At 50.3% G+C, this 18719-nt stretch overlaps 1 protein-coding gene across 1 annotated transcript in view; it reads left to right on the top strand.

The window, feature by feature from the left end:
• Positions 1 to 1086: 1086 nt before the first annotated feature.
• The window catches only part of LOC123368282 (integrin alpha-D-like), a 168796-nt gene continuing 151163 nt past the window's right edge, over positions 1087 to 18719 (top strand). Inside the window, exons 1-2 of the mRNA XM_045012941.1 lie at positions 1087 to 1983; positions 10197 to 10452. Of these exons, the coding sequence (XP_044868876.1) occupies positions 1971 to 1983; positions 10197 to 10452 (269 nt within the window). The 5' untranslated portion in view covers positions 1087 to 1970. The remainder of the gene's footprint in view (positions 1984 to 10196; positions 10453 to 18719) is intronic.

Here is an 18719-nt window from a genome sequence, read left to right as displayed (position 1 = left end):
TTGTCAAGCCTTATGGTCATGCTGAGACCCTGCACGCCCCCTGCCTCACCCGGCGATATCCTTCCACCCCCAGGACTGCTCCGTGGCCACCTGTAAGAAGATCCGGTGCAGAATCACCTCCCTGGAAATGCAGCAGCCGCTGGAGTTCATGATCAAAGGGAACGTCAGCTTCCAGTGGGTCTCCCAGGTATGAGAGAGCCCCCCATGTGAACTGCCCCCACGCCTCACCCCAGAGGTGGCTGCATCTCAGTGCTGGGCAAGGGATCCCTGTGTGAACCGCCTGTAAATTGCTCTGGGTCCCCCGGGACGATGCTCTGGGCTGGTTTGCGTCATTTCCAGTCAGGGACAGTGAATTTCTCTGTTCCAGACTCAGCAGCAGAAAGTGAGTCTGGTGAGCGAGGCCCGGATTGAATTTGAGGAGGAGAAATACACCCAGAAGGACGGATTCGTCCAGCGCCAGGTACCAGAGTGGCTGTGCCCAGGATAGAGAGAGCATCGGCTAGTGGTTAGAGCTGGGAGCCAGGACTCCTGGGTCCTGTTCCTGCTCTGGGAGGAAGTGGGGTCTGGTGTGTTAGAGCAGGGGTGGGTGATGGTGCCAGGACTCCTGGTTCCCCATCTCACAGCCCCTCTCCCCCAGGTGCAGACGGTGGTGGAGTGCTCCGAGGTCTATAACTACCTGCCCATCGTCGTGGGCAGCAGCGTGGGGGGCCTGATCCTGCTGGCTCTCATCACCGCAGCCCTCTACAAGGTGTGTGGGGTGGGGTAATGGACCCCTCCTCCACAACTCATCACCTTGGGGGTGGGGCCAGTGGCTCTCCCAGCTGGTATGGGAGGAACAAGAGTTTTTCCTTCAGAGGTTCCCACAGCCCATCCCCTCCTGCTCCTCCATGAGCCTGTCTCCATCTGGCTCTCACCATCTCTCCTCTCTGTCTCCTTCCAGTTTGGCTTCTTCAAGCGCCAGTACAAGCAGAGGATGGAGGACGCTGTGGAGGGCGAGGGACCTGGCTCAACCCAGAGCACAACTGCTGGAAACCCCCCTGCTTCCGATGCCCCCAAACAATAGCCCCCCCTGCACCAATGCCCCCAGCTTCACCTCCATCTGGGCAGCTTCACCCCCGTTATGTTGTCACCTCCAAGATGCATACAAATTGATCACTGGCCACCCTCCCACCAACAAAATGCATCCTAGTGCCAACTAGAGCCAATCGATACTCAAATTAGGCTTGGAAGAATTCTCTGGATATTTTTATAATTTTTATGGAAAACGAAGTTAATTTTAGGCATTTTTTTAAAGTTCCCTTCGTTGGGATATGTTAGGGTTAACTAACAGACATCGGAAGCTGCTAATTTGCTGACATGGCATTAGGGGACAAAGGCATATGTAGGCTGTCGTTTTTTGTTTAATAAATAAGTTGCTTTTTTTTTTCCTGTTGCTTATAAGAATTTAGAAGAATGCAGCTGCATGAGAAATGTAGCAGTCGAATAATGTCCTTTGTGTAAAAGAAGGTAAAAGAAATGTTATTTCCCCGTCCCTTCCTTTTCCAGCTATATAAACCAGCCCTGGCTTATGGCCCCTTCCTCCCTCCTCTGAGAATTGCTGACCAGGATGATTTGTAGCAACAAGCTGTTGCAAAGAAATGTATTTTCAAGGTAAAAATGTCTGTTTAATATGCGTAATGCTGTGCACAATAGATAGGGTGGTTTACTAACAGAATGGGTGTTTTTATTACTTAATAAGGGGTTTTGGGGTGTTGTAACGGATGTAGGCGTGTACATACTCACTTAGACAAAAAGAATGTGCTGTAACTAATTCGGTGCTTACTCGACAATTGGGTCGAGGGGAACAGGTATTGCAATAAAGAAGCTCGTACTCAAATCCACCTTTTGGGTCAATCTGCTTTTTTCTTCTAACATCTGGCATCACAAACAGGATCCCAGCGTAGAGTTGTGCCTGATCACCACATCTCGCCATGGATTCGATGAGTAAGTTGAACTTGAACGGGCCCTTTACTGCAACCCTGGTTAAAAAGTTTATTAATAAACTGGTGGGGAGATGGAGGGTCCTCATGCGGCTCCCTCTGGGGATTGTCAGGATTGGCCAGTCATCCAGGGGTGGGTGGAAGCTTCCCTGGTGTCCAAGTGCTCCCAGGATAAGAAAAGGGCTGTTTTGCTGCAGGCTCTGTGTGAGGGTCTGTCAGATTTAGGGGAGGAGGTTACAAGTCTTAAAAACAAAGTGGAAACTTTGCAGCAAATTGCTGAAGAACAGAGCACAGTAAATCATCACAACGTGCTGGCAGTCAGAATGGCTGAAAATCTATGGACGATTTTAATCATCCTAAGTCAAAGAACCTGACCCTCAAGGGTCAAGTAGATGCCTTAAAGCAAACTTCTTGTTCCCTGGCCCACATTTCTCTCCCTCTCTGCCTCCCCTCCTGCCCGCCCCCTCTCTTACACTTCTGGTTTTCTGAAGTTTTAACGGATGGTACTTTGGATACTTAGTGAAAAGTTTGTTTGGACAAAGCACGACAGAAGTCTGCTGCATTTCATTAAAAAAAATTAAGTAAAATGTCCTTGGGTGACCATAGAGACAAATGTTTTACTGCCTTTTTAAAGAATCCCAAGGTAAAGGAGACACAAGGTAGGGCAGCTGTGTTGCACGGATTTACTAGGTGGCTATGTCATTACAGGCAAAATGTACCCCTTAAAGAATTGAATGCAGAAGTAAGTAATTTAAAGTGAATGAAGAGTTACAAGTAGCCTTTGTAAAAATGAATACTATAAAGTTTGGAAGGAAGTAAAGGGTTGGGAGTTGTAAAAATGCTAAAAGGTAACATTTGTTGTGTTATAAAAGTGTAACCCCCATGGAAATTACCTAGATTGCTGGGGCTCTGTCTGCTGGCAGCTCAGGGAGGGGGAGCCAAGGCAACCAATAGGGAGTGAGATGCTCCCTTCCAGGGAACTCAGGAAAGGGGAGAAGCCATTTCAGAGAGGCTGGAGCCAGCCAGGGCAAGGGCAGGACTGGCTGTGTGGGGAGCTGGTGAGTCCCAGGCCTGCAGGCAGGGTCCCCCCTGGGAACTGGCCTCTAGAGACCTGACAGCAGATCCCTCAGCTGGGCTTTTCCCTCTCCACTGATGATTCCCAGTTTGTAGAGTTTTGCTGGGAAACTTCCCCAGCCAGGCTGAGTTCGGCCCCCAGCTCCCTCGGTGAGACCAGTCACCACATGGTCAGCGCTGCTCTCGCTGCTAGTCCAGGGCTGCTGCCTGCTGGGAGTGTGTCTGGACGCTGGGCTAGGAGACGACAATTTGGATTTTAGTGTAGTTGTGTAACCTGCACCTTGAGCCCTGCACCCCTTTGGGGTGAGGGGAAATCCTGGGACTGACGCAGCCTGACGAGGATCCCGGCCCGCAGAAATCAGCCCCTCTGCAGTGACCCAGGAGTCCAGAGTCATCTCTGAACCTGAGGATCATTCGTGGAGTTTGTGAGGGCACCATCTTTTAGTTAGTCAGGCAGGGAATTTGTTTTGGGGACCCCCTACTCCCTGAACTGTGTCCTCAAGCCAGGGAGTGAGGGTCTGGGGATTTTACAACCTGCTGCATATTAAACCTATGGAGGGATTTACCATCTTCTCCCACTTGTGAGTCCATTGGGCTGTAATAGGTAAGGGGATTCTGTACCTCTGGCCAGGAGAGATTATATGTTACTGCATACATAACGGCTGTTACCCTTCTCTTTATATTTATGACACCATATTTATAAATTCGGTGGCTAACCCATTTATGAACTGCCTTCTCTTTCTCCTCATAGCATGATCCATGGATCATGCTATCAGGCTAGCTGGAGCCAGGGCCTCCAGCCTGAATGCCTCTCCGTTCACTGTGCGAGAAGGAGGAGTGCCTGGGCCCTGCTTTGAAGAGAGTGGGGGAGTGTTGGTATATTTTAGGGGTAACAAACAGACATGGGAAGCTGCTAACGTTCTGACATGGCATTGGGGGACAAAGGCGTAAGAAGGCTGTAGTTCTTTGTTTAATAAATAAGTTGCCATATTTTCCCTTCCCCGTTGCTTGTACAAATGAATACAAATGCAGCTGCATGAGAAATGTAGCTGTTGAATAATTCCCTTCGTGTGAAAGAAGGTAAAATAAATGTTATGTCCTCCTCCCTTCCTTTCCCACTTGCATAAACAAGCCCTGGCTTATGACCCCTTCCCCCCTCCCCTGAGAACTGCCGGGAGATTTGTCAGGGCTATTTGTGGCAACAGATTGTTGCAAAGAAATATATTTTCAAGGTCAAAATGTCTGTGTGATATGCGTAATGCTGTGCACAATAGATAGTGTGGGTTTACTAACAGAATGGACTGTTTTTATTACTTAATAAGGGTTTTTGGGGTGTTCTAACACATGTAGGTGTGTACATACTAATTTAAACAAAAAGAATGTGCTGTAACTAATTCAGTGCTTACTCGACAATTCAGTCGTTTATAATCTGTCCAGTAAAATGAGTACCACAATCACTGTTGATACTCACAGGTATGCCAAACCTTGGAATGAAATCCTTAAGCAAAATTTTCACAACGGACTTGGCGTCTGCCCTTCTGCAGGGGAAAGCTTCAACCCAGCTTGAAAAACATCAACTAATACTTACATATACTCATTGTTACAACATTTAGGTATTTGAATAAAATCAATCTGAATATTTACAAAAGGACCCCAAGGGATGTGCTGCTTTTCTAGCTTTAACTGCTTTTCCAATATTACGTTGCTGACCCTCCTCCCTCAGTGAGTCTCCAGGAAAGGCAAATCAGCAGTGTATGTGGCCAACCCTGTTGCAAGCATTGAAAAGCATTTTGGGGAGGGTCAAAGGTGTGTGAGTGGAAAGTGGAAGTTTTCTTTGCAGGTATGAGAGGCCGGGGCGGGGAAGAGAAGAAGAAGAAAGAAGCAGCAGAGAACGAATGAATTCAACACTGCAGCTAGCAAACTCAGTCCGAAGACAAGACGCTGGCTCCCGCCCAAGGACACTGCTTATAGCCGAGACTTGGCTGACAGCCGAGAAAGACGGGGGCTTGAATGTGCCTGAAAGAAATCCAGTTGCACAGGCCTGCAAAATAGCAAGGGCAGCAGGAAGAAAAACAGCAGATCTAAGACTACAGAGATGGAAAACACCCAACGACCAGGAAAATCAAAATTAGGTGCATACCAATCTCGTTAACTGCAGCAATCATCCCCCCTTTCCACATGTGTGCCATCCAGTGGTGCACCCGAGCAAATAGGGCAAGAGCACCTGAGGCACAACCAGGTGGCCATCCAGGGACCATCAAAGGTGATCAGGGTGTAAAGTGCACCCAGCAGCACTCCAAGAACATTTCTCAGCTTTTGGCGCAGCCTCAGTCACGTATTTTAAAACCTTAATATTTTCTGATAGTATCCAAACCGCCTTGTATTCCAAGTTGGATAAAAAAAGTATCCGCGTTTAGCTCTAACCCTTCCATTTGGTTTTGAACTAGGCTGTCCTGTAGAAAACTAAACACAACAATTCTAGCCATAAGACAAAACACCTGTAATCGTGTGTGACCGGGGCTCGACCCTCTCCAAGGGGCGGAGGGGAGCCACACCGACTCACTACACCCCATCTGGTCCGGGCAGGTCCCCGGTGTTCCTGGGCAACAAACACAAGGTCCCAAGGCACAGGCCCTCTGGCTTGGGGCTGCACAACAATACAGAGTCAAAGGGGCTCAGGCCTTCTGCTTCAGGGCTGAGCAGCGGTACAGTTTAAAGGGGCCCAGCCCTATGCTTGGGCAGGGCACCAACACAGAGTCACAAGGCTCAGACCCTTTTGGCTCAGGGCTGAGCAAAGCACAATCAGTAACCCCAAAGTTCAGGGAGCTCGGGCCCTTAGGCAGGGGCGGAGCAGACAAACAGTTGAGTACATAGGCCCAGGCCCTGGATCAGGGCGGGGCAACAAACAGTCAGGACTCAGACCCTTAGGCAGGGGCTGAGCAGACAAACAGTTGAGTACATAGGCCCAGGCCCTTACACCTGAGCGTTGGGGTGAGGGGGAGATGCCACCCGTGAGTGGGGTGGCAGGGGGGAGGCAGGCCCACCCACTCCACTGTGTCCCAGCCCGGGGCCCTAGCAGCGGTTATCACCGCTGCTCAGTCAGTGGGGCTCCTGACCGAAACACACTGACATAGGTTCAGGTATGTCTGCAGCCTGACGGGTTGGCTACCCCCGGGCTACTTCCGGTCTCCCCCTCAGGGCCTACCTGGTCCGTGGCGTCAGTCCCCGGCCAGTCCGCCAGCATGGGCTCCTCTCGGCCAGGGCTTGGAGGCAGGTCCGGCAGTTCCTCGGGGAAGTCCGGCCAGGCGTGCTCCGGCGGCTTCTCCGGGTAGCAGCAGGGGTGAGGAGGCTCCGGTGGTTCCTCCGGATAGAAGGCACAGGAAGCTCCGGGGGCTCCTCCGGGTAGTGGGCACGGGGAAACTCTGGGAGTTCCTCCAGGTAATGGGCGCGGGGAAGCTCCGGCCAGTCTGGGCTGCTGCCCTGGGTCCTGGAGGTTTCCCAGTCTCAAGCTCCCTGCAGCACGTCTGCTCTCTGCGGCGGCTGGCTCCTGACTGAGCTCTGGCGGCCAGCTTTTATACTTCCTGTCCCGCCCCTTGATTTCCGGGGGGCGGGAATAGGCAGCGGTGGCTCCGCCCACTTCAGTGTCTGCAAGGGCGCTCCCTCCGCTGGGCAGGAGGGGAGCCACACCGACTCACTTCACACCACAAGGACATAGAACACAGTTTCTATTGTGCCAGTAAATGCATGGTATGTTGGATTGCTCTTCCGCTGGCATTAGCTTTCTCTAATTTTCTAAAAGACAAAAACATATTTCTACCCCTTCTGGGGCGATCAGTCCTTGTTTAAAATATTTCTTTCTTATACAAATACCCTTGCTGATTGCAGGCAAAACAGAGGAATTACCCCCATATTTTTCTGTGTTTGTTTCATAGGCAGGCCAGGTTTCAGTGGCTTCTATCTTATCAATTAGGTAATTTGCATTAGCACACAGATGCTTTCTGGCTCGCTTTTAGATCCAGAGCCATTCACAGGTTAAAACCTTTTACTTAAAAGGAACACAATTAACTTTTATCACAGTTCTGATTGCCCGTTACCTTTAACTCCTATTTTCAAAAACACACAGTAATCCAAAAAGGAAAACACCACCTATTCTAGCCCCTTGGAGCCTAATAGGATTTTAATTAAGTAGCATTGCATATTTGCATCTTCCTCATTCCTTTTACAATATACACTACAAGTGTTCTTTTCCTTGACATTCCTTTCATACATTTGGGGTGGTTAAATTCCAATAGACATCCCGTATGATTTTTCTAATCCAACTAAAGTGTTCATAGTCAAATGATTTTAATTAAATAGTCTCTTTGCCTGGATTTATTTACAGACATTTCTTTGGAAAAGGGCCCAGTTTTCCTTCAGAATGGCTGCAAAGAAACCAAGAATTCTTGTTCTTTTTAGCGTTTTTTACAAAATCCAACTGATAATTCCCTCCAGCAACTACAGAGTTAACTTATTTTTTCCTTAAATCACTTGCTTATTTTCCCAAAACGACATCCCAATCAACTCAAATTTTAGCATTCAAATTATTGTTCCAGGGGTTTAAATTCCCCATGCCCATACTTACTGCTTTGCCTTAGTCCTGCTACCATATCCCTCAGGGCTTCCAACTATTTTTCCATTTTCTTTTTCTTCTCTGCCTGCCTGTCTGCTTGTCTGGGCCCGCTCCTTTTTCCCTTGCTGCACCGTCCCTTTCCATGGGCACAGGCTTTGTTCCACTACCAATTTAGCAAGGAGGGTGGTCTTCCCCACCCCTCCTGGTCCTGTTCTTAAACATTCTCACTCACAAGCCTACCTGAGTCCTCCCCCGTGAGGCTTACCACCTGGAAAGAACAACCGGACAATTGGCATTTTAACTGTTCAGTTTTCTCTAGCTGTCAGGTACACATCTCTTCCCTTTTCCCCAACTCCTCTTATTGTCTGGTCCTGCACTGACCGGCCACCTCCAACCTTCTTTTTTTTTTCCCCCATACTCACACACACGCTGCCCGGGCTGGCCAGGCCCGGGGGTAGGAGAGACAGAGAGAGAGGTAGACGGGAGGTTATCCTGTGCACAGGTTATCCAGAGGTACGCTGCAAAAAATCTCCAACTTGCTTCTGCTCTTGGGTTTTTTCACCCTGGGTTCTCTCTTGCTCAGTATTCCAGTCCAAGTCGGCTGCCTGTGGCTTCTTCAGCATCCCCAAACCACACTGGCTCCAGGGTCGCAAAGGCAGACTGTTGGGTCTCACTGGGCGGCCAACCTTTGCAAATGTAATCTCAGTCCTGGAACTTGTGTTGCCTTTATTTTGCCTCTGTCTATATTTTTCACAGCCAGCTGGGTTTTTTGGTGCTTGGCATGGAGAGCAAGACAGACTGTGTTGGTTCTTGACCTTGAACGCAGAGCAGCTTTCTCTTTATCTCTAGGTCAAGCTGAATTTTCAAATTAACCCGTTCCTTTCCCGCCTCCCTTGCAGCCTTAACTAATTGGGGATATAAAGGAGCCGAGGGGGGTTGATGAAGTGGTTTGGGTAGGGAGGCATCCGGATGCTTTGCATTTAGTTTTCAAATCTTCTACTTGAGTTTTTTAATTTTTCCTGGGAGTCCTTCAGACGCCGCACTCGAGACTCATGTCTTTGTAGCTTCCTCCCACCAATAGACAAATTGCTCCCACCGTGTGTTAGAGGCTTTTGGTGATGTAAGGGTTCCTCTGAGGTATATGATTTTATCTAGATCAAAGGTACCTTCTAGTGGCAATTGTTTAGATGGATTATCATGCATGTAAAAATTCCAATGTTCTAAATACCTGCAGGTCCTAGGACCATAATGCGCATACATATGGTATGCAGGGGTTCCCTTTGATGGTGTGGGAGAATTCTTAGACTGTCTGTCCCTCCCCCATTTTCCAATCACACCGGGGTGTGCCCTGTCCACTAGGTCAGCAGCTCATAAGCTAAACGAAAAATCTTTCTGTCTCACAGGAAAAAGGGTCCACTGGGTCACGGGGTTCCACCGACTAGTGGCTTAAGTCCCAGACCTGGTCAGCAGCTCATGAGTAAGGGAAACCTCTCCATTGGGTCACAAGGTTCAGCTGACCCACCCCCCTTGCTTTTGGAACTCCCACATGGGGTAGCCCTGGGGTGGCTGGAGTCAGCTTAAGTCTTAGACCTGGTCAGCGGCTCATACCCTCCTTCATTCATTCACGCACACACATTCATTCCCCATATCTAGATGAATCTTATTTAACAATAACCTTAAACCTTAATTCTTTATGTCCGGACTCAATACAACCTTTCCCTTATTTGAGGTAGCAAAAACCCCTCAGCACCGGTGCATTAACCTTACTGAGGGTGGCAAAAGTTATTCCTCAGAAGTGCGATAACTCACCTTAATTGAGGGCGGCAACAAATTCCTCAGAACCGCTCTGCATCTGATCTTGTTGCAAAATCAATAAGTTCGGATGGCGTAAACCCCAAAGGGATCAAACAGGGAAACAAAGGATTCCCGCACATGTAAATCCTATATAAGGCAGGGAAGTGAGTTAATCAGGGCTGGTTCTTCACTGAATCCCTGCCCAAGATGCTGCTGAAAACATCTAAGACTGATCTGGGGAAGAAAGGACTGGACCCGGGCTAGAAGGTGACTGGCCTGTGACAGGAATATCTGGGGTTCTAAGCTGCAAGCAACAACGGTTTGTCTACAGGAAACTCTGTAACCTGCTTAAAACAACGAGAGAAATTACCACTTGTAGCCAGCTTCTTTCGTGTATTAAGCGTAGTTTGCGAGTTTGTTTTATTTGCTCAGTAATCTGCTTTGATGTGTTTTCTATCCCTTATAATCACTTAAAATCTATCCTTTGTAGTCATTAACCTTGTGCTTGTTTTCTTTAAACCAGTTTATACAATTCATAACTGGGGAGCAAAAAGCTGTGCAGATCATCCTCTGCATTGAGGGAGGGGGCGATTTTCATGAGCTTACACTGTACAGTTTCCTGTGCAGTGCAAGACAAGACAATTTTGGGTTTACACTCCTGAGTGTTCCTGAGTGCTGGGCAATTCCCGAGCTGAGTCTTCCCATGCAGAGCTGATTTCAGTGTCTGTGTCTTTCTGCAGCTGGGTGTGTCCCTACCTGGGTGTGTGCTGGAGGCTGGAGGGCCTGGCTCAGCAGAACAGTGATAGGGAGCCCAGGCTGGTGGAACCGGCAGGCTCAGTGGTTCCCCAGTACATCAAGGGGCAGCCCGAAGCGGGGGTGGGGGGGCAACCCTTCACACACCCCCACCCGGGATCCATCAGCACTGGAAATCTGGCAACGTCTCCAGCTGGATGTTGAAGATCAGAGGCGTGATCAAGCCGGATGCGTCCAACCATGGTAGGTGTTTTGGGGAGGAGGATTCAGTTACTTACCCAGAGAAATTGAAGGAGATTTCTAACTGATCATCGCAGCGGCCATCCAGGCCGCAGTCCTTCTGAAACGGGAGCTGGGGGTAGACCCAGGAGAGCAGGATCAGAGTGGGTGAGGAGGGGGCTGCAGCACCACCTGCCAGAGCGACAACACAGGGACACAGGGACCCTCCCATTACCCCAGCTCCTCCAAGTCCTCTGCACTGGGGCACAGCAAACCAATCATCAGCCCCACCCCACACATACACCCCCCGTTCCTGCTCACTCTCTGCCCGGCAGCAGTTTTACACTTCTAGGGTCACCATGGCTGGAGGACTGGCTGGCTCGGGGGGATGAGGAACAGAGCATGGGGCCTTTCCTCTCTAGGGGGACCTGGCCAAAGTAAATTTTGAAATTTTTTTAGTAAAAGTTTTTTTTTTTTAGCCAAAATATTTTGGGAGCTTTGAGGAGAAATTGGAATGTTCCCATGGAGGGGAGATGGGTCTGTCACCAAGGCAAACTCAGCATCCATCAACATCATCTTCTAGTGGCTGCGCTGTATAAACGGGTTTAGGAGGCTGCTGCTGCCTCTTAATTTTCCAGACTCTTGCTTTCAAACCCCACGGTCACTGGTTCAATCCCGGCAGCAGACCCACCATGGGGCCTGGATCTGGCACCTTACCGAGCCTGCAGACACTGGCGCGGAGTCCTCGCTCAGGATGGGTCTGAGGTCACCAGCAGCAGCAATGGGCTCCCCCGTCAGGGTGTAGTTGAGACGCAGGGTGATGGGGGTCACTGTGTCCTCTGGGCAGAGCAGGGGAGACAGAGAGATATATCAGGCCCCGGAAGGGAAAGGGGGGCTGTGCCAGAAGGTCCAGCTCCTAGGCGGGGGGGGGGGGGCACGGGGCTCTGCACGCTGCCCCTGACCCGAGCCAATGGGAGCTCAGGCAGAGGTGCCTGTGGGCGAGAATGGTGTGTGGAGCCTCCTGGCCCCCCTACCTAGGTCGCAGACCTGCTGCCTGTTTCCAGGGCACGCGCAGCGCAGTGCCAGGACAGGCAGAGGAGCCCACCTTAGCCCCCCCAATGTGCCGCTAACCAGGAGCTGCCCAAGGTAAGTCCACCCCCCAATCCTGAGCCCCAACCCCTTGCCCCTGCCCTGAGACCCCCCAACCCAAAGACCCCTCTTGCACCCCAAACCCTCATCCCAAGCCCCACCCTAGAGCCAGAACCCCCAGCCCAGAGCCCTCACCCCCCTTGCACCCCAACCCCCTGCTCCAGCCCACAGCTCCCTCCCACACCCTGAACCCCTCATCCCTGCCCCCCAGATCCCTCACCCCCTCCTGCATCCCAATCCTCTGCCTCATTCCAGAGCCCCTTCCTGCACCCTTCATTTCTTGCCACACCCTGGAGCCCGCACCCCCAGTTAGAGCCCTCACCCCCTCCAACACCCCAACCACCTTCCCAAGCCCAGTGAAAGTGAGTGAGATTGGGGGAGAGCGAGCCACTGAGGGAGGGGGAATGCAGTGAGTGGGGGCAGAACTCGGGGGAGGGGCAGGCATTCGGTTTTGTGCAACTAGAAAGTTGGCAACCCTAAGTCCTGACCGCTCTAACCAGCGGTTCGAACCCTGGTGCTCTGCAGCCACATAAATAAGCATGCGCCTTCCTCTTTTAAAGGCCCAGGAATTTTCGAAGTTCCATTTCCTGTCAGCTCAGTGTGGAGAGCTCACATCACACCTCCCAGCTGACCGTGGCAGTTCCACGTGGCAAACGCTCTCCCACTTGGACCACTGCAAAGCTGTTGGATCTGCTGAGTATATTGTGAGAGGAGCCTGTCCCCTCCTAGCTCTGCTCCAGCTATAGGAACTTCAAGACCTAGTGGCACATTTCTCATGGCTTCTGTGAGAAGGGCTACACATCGGGACACGGTGCGGTGCAGAGTGAAGATAAAGGAGCTGAGGCAGGTGTACCAGAAGGCAAGGGAGACAAACTGTCACTCTGGTGCTGCCCCCTGAGCTGCCTCCTCTACAAGCAGTTGTACACCATCCTTGGTGATGACCCCATCTGCACCGCCAAGAGCCCCTTGGACACTTTGGTGGGGCGGGAGACAGCGGAAAGTGGACCTAACCCTGAGGACGAAGTGGTGGATGAGGAGGTCAAATTGGAGGACGTTGTGGATCCCACATCAGGGTCGTCCGGTACTATGGTGAGTCAGGAGCTCTTTTCCACTCTGGAGGGGTGTAGCCAGACCCAGCAGTCCGTCTCCGGCAAGCACAATGCAGGAGAGGAGACCCCTGGTTAGTGATCTTTTTAAGCAGATACTGCTTGATTACCTGGCAGACAGCTGTCCTTTGCTCTGAATACTGCAGTAGTGGGCGAAAAAAAGAGATAGAAATGTGCAAGACTTTCTGTGTTTCTGTGTGCCGTGCATTCCCCTGTGCAGCTTAGCAGTGCGGCGGAACAGGGTGTTGTTGCACACCCAGATTTCATGGGAATCCTCCAGAGAGAGCTCTAGCAAATTACCTGGAGGTACTCGCCAATCCTCTGCCAAAGGTTCCTTGGCTGAGCTGCTTTGTTCCTTCCCCATTGTAGGAAACTTTCCCGCACCACTCGGCAACCAGGGACCAAAGAGGCACACAGCTGAGCAGCATAGGGACCTGGTCTGAACCTGGACGCATGTAGTAGATGTGCCCTTGCTTACCCTCAGGAGTGCGATATCAGCTTCAATGATCCCGCCCCTCCACCAGCCCCCGTGGAAAATGGTGGCAGAATTTACAATATTGTCCCCAGTCGCCTTCACTGATCCTCTGAAAGCATCAACCCCTTTGCCTCATTTTGAATGTCCACCCCCTCACCTAGGCCATACTCACCATGTTTACAGTGTTCGTTGAGATGTGTGCTTGCCAAGGGACATTGTGAAAGTGATTGGTATGTTACAAGAAGTGTATTTTACTGTAATGATTCAATGCTGTGCGTGAACTAACAACGATGCTTCTGTGCATTGTTTCTTGTGCATCTGCAGATGTGGCATTCAAGGGACCCCACTACACACTGGCAGAGCACCTATGCCAGATAAGAAAGCAACCAAGGTGGAGCAAGGAGGACATGTTCAGAGAGGTGCGCCAATCCTCTAAGTCAGAATAAAAAGAATGCATGGTGCTGAGAGAAATGGAAAGATGGGACAGAAAGGGGCATAAGGAGAACAGTGCTTGTTTCCTGAGCCCAAAAGTGTTCAGCTGCTCTATGAATGCCAAAAGTAACCTGGTGTTGCTTCTTTCCATGGCACACAGCAGGTCAGGCAACTCTGATTCCTGTTCAGATTGGGTGCTCATGATATACTGTATGATGAGCCGCGATGTGTTCATAACTGTGACCATAACAGTAGAGAGTATTGGGGGATCCATCCTTTCACACAGAGATGGAGGGTGCATAGTAAACAGGGGGTGTTAAAAATGCTGCTAAATGTGTTTGGAAGACCATGGAATGCTGGGACAGAAAATAATGCATCATGGGACATTGAGCGAGCACCTATCAGGAGCTGCGATCCACACCACCTTCGCACAACTCCTAGCTACAGAATGTGGCGAGTCACACACTGTGTACCCACACAGTGCACTATTCTCACTATCAATGGTAGAGCACCAAGTGTGGACGCACTCTGCCGACACAAGGATCATAGTGTGAACATGCAATAGTGATGAAATTATAGCAATTCTTGATCATAAGGCATGAGATTGTCAGGTGGAGCAGTGCAACGACACAGAGTAACTCACCTCAGCAGCAGGACCTGCCCTTGTGCCCCCACCGCGATGTCTGGGAGTCCGTCCCCCGTCAGGTCTGTCCCGCCACTGACGGCCTGGCCAAAGTACTGCAGCCTGCTGGGGAACAGAGACCCCTCGATGTGCTGTGGGGCAGAGAGAGCAGTAAGGGGTGGGGAAGGGGCGGCTGTGCTGTATAATGGGCACCGGGGGCAGTGGGGGGTGAGGGGTGGGGAAGGGGTGGCTGTGCTGTATAATGGGCACTAGGGGGCAGCGGAGGGTGAGGGGTGGGGAAGGGGCGGCTATACTGTATAATGGACACTATGAGGCAGCGGAGGGTGAGGGGTGGGGAAGGGGCGGCTGTGCTGTATAATGGGCACTAGGGGGCAGCAGAGGGTGAGGGGTGGGGAAGGGGCGACTGTGCTGTATAATGGGCACTAGGGGGCAGCGGAGGGTGAGAGAAGGGATAGCGGCAGCTACAGGCTAATAGGCACTAGGGGGCGGTGGGGCCCCATGATGTCTCTTTCAGGATCTGTGGTGACCCCTCCCCGCAGGAGCTGGGCTCACCTGTCTGTACTGGGGACTGAGGCCTCCCTTTTCCCCATGGAAGATGTACAAGGCCCCGCGATTGTTGTTCTCAGGGGGGCCCCGATGGCCAGGTCCGTCTGTCCGTCCCCGCTGATGTCCCTGATTTCAGACATGCTGGCCCCAAAGCGCCCGAATGCCTGCTCCGTCTGCCCCTGCAGTGTCTTCCTGCAGATCTGCATCACCCCCTGCAGGCCCCATCCAAAGATACAAAGGGCGAAAGGATCAGCACCCCCTACAGAGACCCTTCCCTGCTCCCTGCAGCACAGCACCCCCTAGTGCCACACTAGGGCATGGGGGTCAGCACTGACTGCAGGAGAGAGCATCTTCTACTATGCCCCCACCCTGGTCCCTGCAGCACAGCGCCCCTTAGCCCTGGACTGGAGCATGGGGACACCTCTGCCTAGCAAGCCGTTTAATGGTATCCCAGCGCTAAATCTGTCCAGCTACATCATAAACCCCAGTTCTTCCCCTCTCCTTCCTGCTGGTTAATCAGGCAGATATAGACACGCCCTCCATTCAGAGATGTATAGTACATGGGGTCTCCGATCAGAACCAGGTCCGTGTTCCCATCTCTGTCGAGGTCCACAGCACACAGTGTACCCCCAAAATACGAGCTGACCTGGAGGGGCAGATAAGTCACCCCTTCATTTTAGTCACTTCCCCCACTGGGACCTCCCTACCAGCCTGCTGGGAGCAGGAGTCATTCCGTCCTCAGCATCATGCTCCCTTTACACACAGCAGGTGGTGCTATTGCTGTCAGTTTTCTGTCCCACTGAACATATAGGCTGTTAGGTCTTGGAGAAATGCTGGTTGTTCACTGTGGTTCAGTTCTTTTTAGCTGCTCTGTTTGTACAAGTGAAGTTCATTCATTGGGTCTATTTGGCTGAAATTGTCTTTCCAGTTCTGTTTGCCTCAGGGCCGCCCAGAGGATTCAGGGGGCCTGGGGCAAAGCAATTTTGGGGGCCCCCTCCATAAAAAAAATGGCAATACTATACAATACTATATTCTCATGGGGACCCCTGCGGGGCCTGGCGCAAATTGCCCCACTTGCTTCCCCCCCACAGGCGGCCCTGGGAAAAATAAACCTTCTGCATCTCGGCACCAACCCAGTTTTGAGAAAACTTCTTTACAAGGTATCACTGGTTCTCAGCATCAGCTAGTAATAAAAGGCACTAAAGCTCATTAAAAGGGTTGGACAAATATTTTCCGTTAAAACTTTTTCTGGATCGAAAACTAGGGGGGTTTAAAAAGCAGAAAAAAATCACGGACAATGTCTGCTTTCCTTCAAAATGTGATGTGTTTTTTTAAATTGAAAAGCTGAAATTAGTCTGCCAAAACCTGAACATGGTTTGGTGTTTCAGAAGTGTGTGGCCAAATATTTGCTGCTTGCTGTGTTTGATTGTTTAAAGAAACAATTAAAAAATTCTGCTTAAAAAAAATCCAAAACTTTTGAACCACCTCAGCTTGTGACCAAACGCCTGAGCTCCTCCAGTCAGAGTTTTTTCCAGGTTTCTGATACTCTGCTGGCTTCCTTGACTCTTATCTGTCTCCATAACTTTGGGTTCTTTTAGGTTAGAACATAAGAACAGCCATACTGGGTCAAACCAAAGGTCCATTCAGCCCAGTATCCTGTCTACAGACAATGGCCAATGCCAAGTGCCCCAGAGGGAGTAATCAAGTGATCCTTCTCCTGCCATCCATCTCCACCCTCTGACAAACAGAGGCTAGGGACACCATTCCTTACCCATCCTGGCTAAAGGCTATTAATGGACTTAACCTCCATGCATTTATCTGTTTCCTAGAGACTGGCTCCATGGGGTCCCTCACAAACTGGAGACGGTTACTGTGGGTTTGTCTTTAGTATAGCTTATGTACATACTCCACAAACTGAGCATTTGAGCTTGTTCCGGAATCTGGGGTGAGCCTATGTTGTGAACACTGAAATGCTCAAAGTAGCATATGCATGTGAATGGACACAGGGTGCTAAAATTAAATTAATCCAGGGGTTCTCAAATTGGGGGTCAGGACCCCTCAGGGGGTCACGAGGTTATTACTGGGGGTCGCGAGCTGTCAGCCTCCAACTCAAACCCCACTTTGCCTCCAGCATTTAAAATAGTGTTAAATATATAAAAAAGTGTTTTTAATTTATAAGGGGGGGGTGTCGCACTCAGAGGTTTGCTATGTAAAAGGGGTTGTTGTGTATTTGGTTGTCATGGGTTTTGTTACTATGGCAACTGAGTTAGACTATTAAGGGATAGCTCAGCCGGTTTCAACCGGCTGAGTGAGCTCTCTGTATATCTGTAAATAAAATGGAGGTTTTGGTTAGCTGCCTGCTCTCTGGCCTCAAGTGATTGCTTCCTACACCGGCTGCCCCTAGGACATAACACTGGCGATGAGGATGGGATCCTGGTGCTGCTCCAGTAACAGAAGGAAGTAGAAGTCAAGGTAAAGACCAAACAAAGAAAAAAAGCTGCTTGTTTGCACTGACTGTGAAAGTGAAACTAAAAATCATGGCTACTCTGACCAGGCCCCTGGAGCCTTTTGATGAGAATACAGAGCAGTGGCATGTGTATACTGAGCGTTTTGAGCTTTTTGGTATTGCAAATGACATTACAGAAGCGAAGAAGGTGCCAATATTCTTAACTGTTGTAGGGGCTAAAACCTACTCTCTGCTACGCAGCTTACTACACCCTGTTAAGCCTGAGACTAAATCTTACAGTGACATTGTGGAAATCCTGGGGTCTCATTTCTCCCCAAAACCACTGGTAATTGCTGAAAGATATAGGTTCCACAAAAGAGACTAAAAGGAAGATGAAACAGTTGTACAATTTGTAGCCATTTTAAAAAAGCTAGCAGAACACTGTGAATTTAAAGAGATGTTAAATGATGCCCTGCGTGACAGGTTAGTGTGTGGCCTCTGCAGTGAAGCTATACGGAAGCGCCTACTGACAGAGGCTCAGCTTACATTACAGAAGGCTGTTGATATTGCTGTCTCCATGGAACTGGCTACAAGGGAGGCACAATACATCGGTGCATCCCCTAGGGTGCAAAAAGTGTCACAAGAACTGACCCACAAAACGGTGCAGAGTCAAGAATGTTACCGCTGTGGTAAGCTGGGTCACCAGGCATCAGAATGCTGGTGTAAGGACCTGGTGTGTCGACACTGTGGCAAAAAGGGACACATTGAGTATGCCTGTAAACAAAAGAAAAAGAGGCCTGTGGTCTGGCCGACAAAAAGAGGAACCTTGCATACCCTAGAGCAGACCCAGGATGATCAAGGTGACACCTCCTCACAAGAGGAAGTGCCTCTGCATGTTTTGTCTTTGGCAGCGGGCTCACATGAATACTGGGTAACCCCCTTATTGGAGGGCAAACCTATACGCATGGAACTAGACACCGGTGCAGCTGTCTCGCTGGTTCCTGAGACTGTGTATAAGGAAAAGCTACAGCATCTTCCGCTTAAGGCAACAAAAACTGTTCTGAAGACGTATACAGGTGAAGCTGTGCCCATGTTGGGCACTATTGATGTTAAGGTGGAGCTCAATGGACAGGCGGCTAAATTGCCACTGTTTGTGGTGAGAGGTAACTACCCAGCCTTAATGGGTAGGTCTTGGCTTGGGAAGATTCAGCTGAACTGGGCAGAAGTGCACCGGATGACTAAAGAAGAAACCAGTCTAACCCCTATACTAAGGAAACATGCTGCTGTTTTTGGAGATGATTTGGGAAGTATGAAGGGAATCACTGTGACATTGAACATTAAACCTGGCAGTCCACCAAAATATCTGAAAGCCCGAACTGTGCCATATGCCATCAGGCCAAAAGTTGAAGCAGACCTGGAGCGCCTGGTCACCAATGGAGTCCTAATACCAGTTACCCATAGCTCATGGGCCACTCCTATCGTTCCAATAGTGAA

This window comes from Mauremys mutica, chromosome 4 (genome assembly GCF_020497125.1).
Source record: "Mauremys mutica isolate MM-2020 ecotype Southern chromosome 4, ASM2049712v1, whole genome shotgun sequence".
Classification (NCBI taxonomy): domain Eukaryota; kingdom Metazoa; phylum Chordata; order Testudines; family Geoemydidae; genus Mauremys; species Mauremys mutica.
Note: the sequence above shows the minus strand (reverse complement) of the source record. Positions and strands in the feature narration are given on the sequence as shown.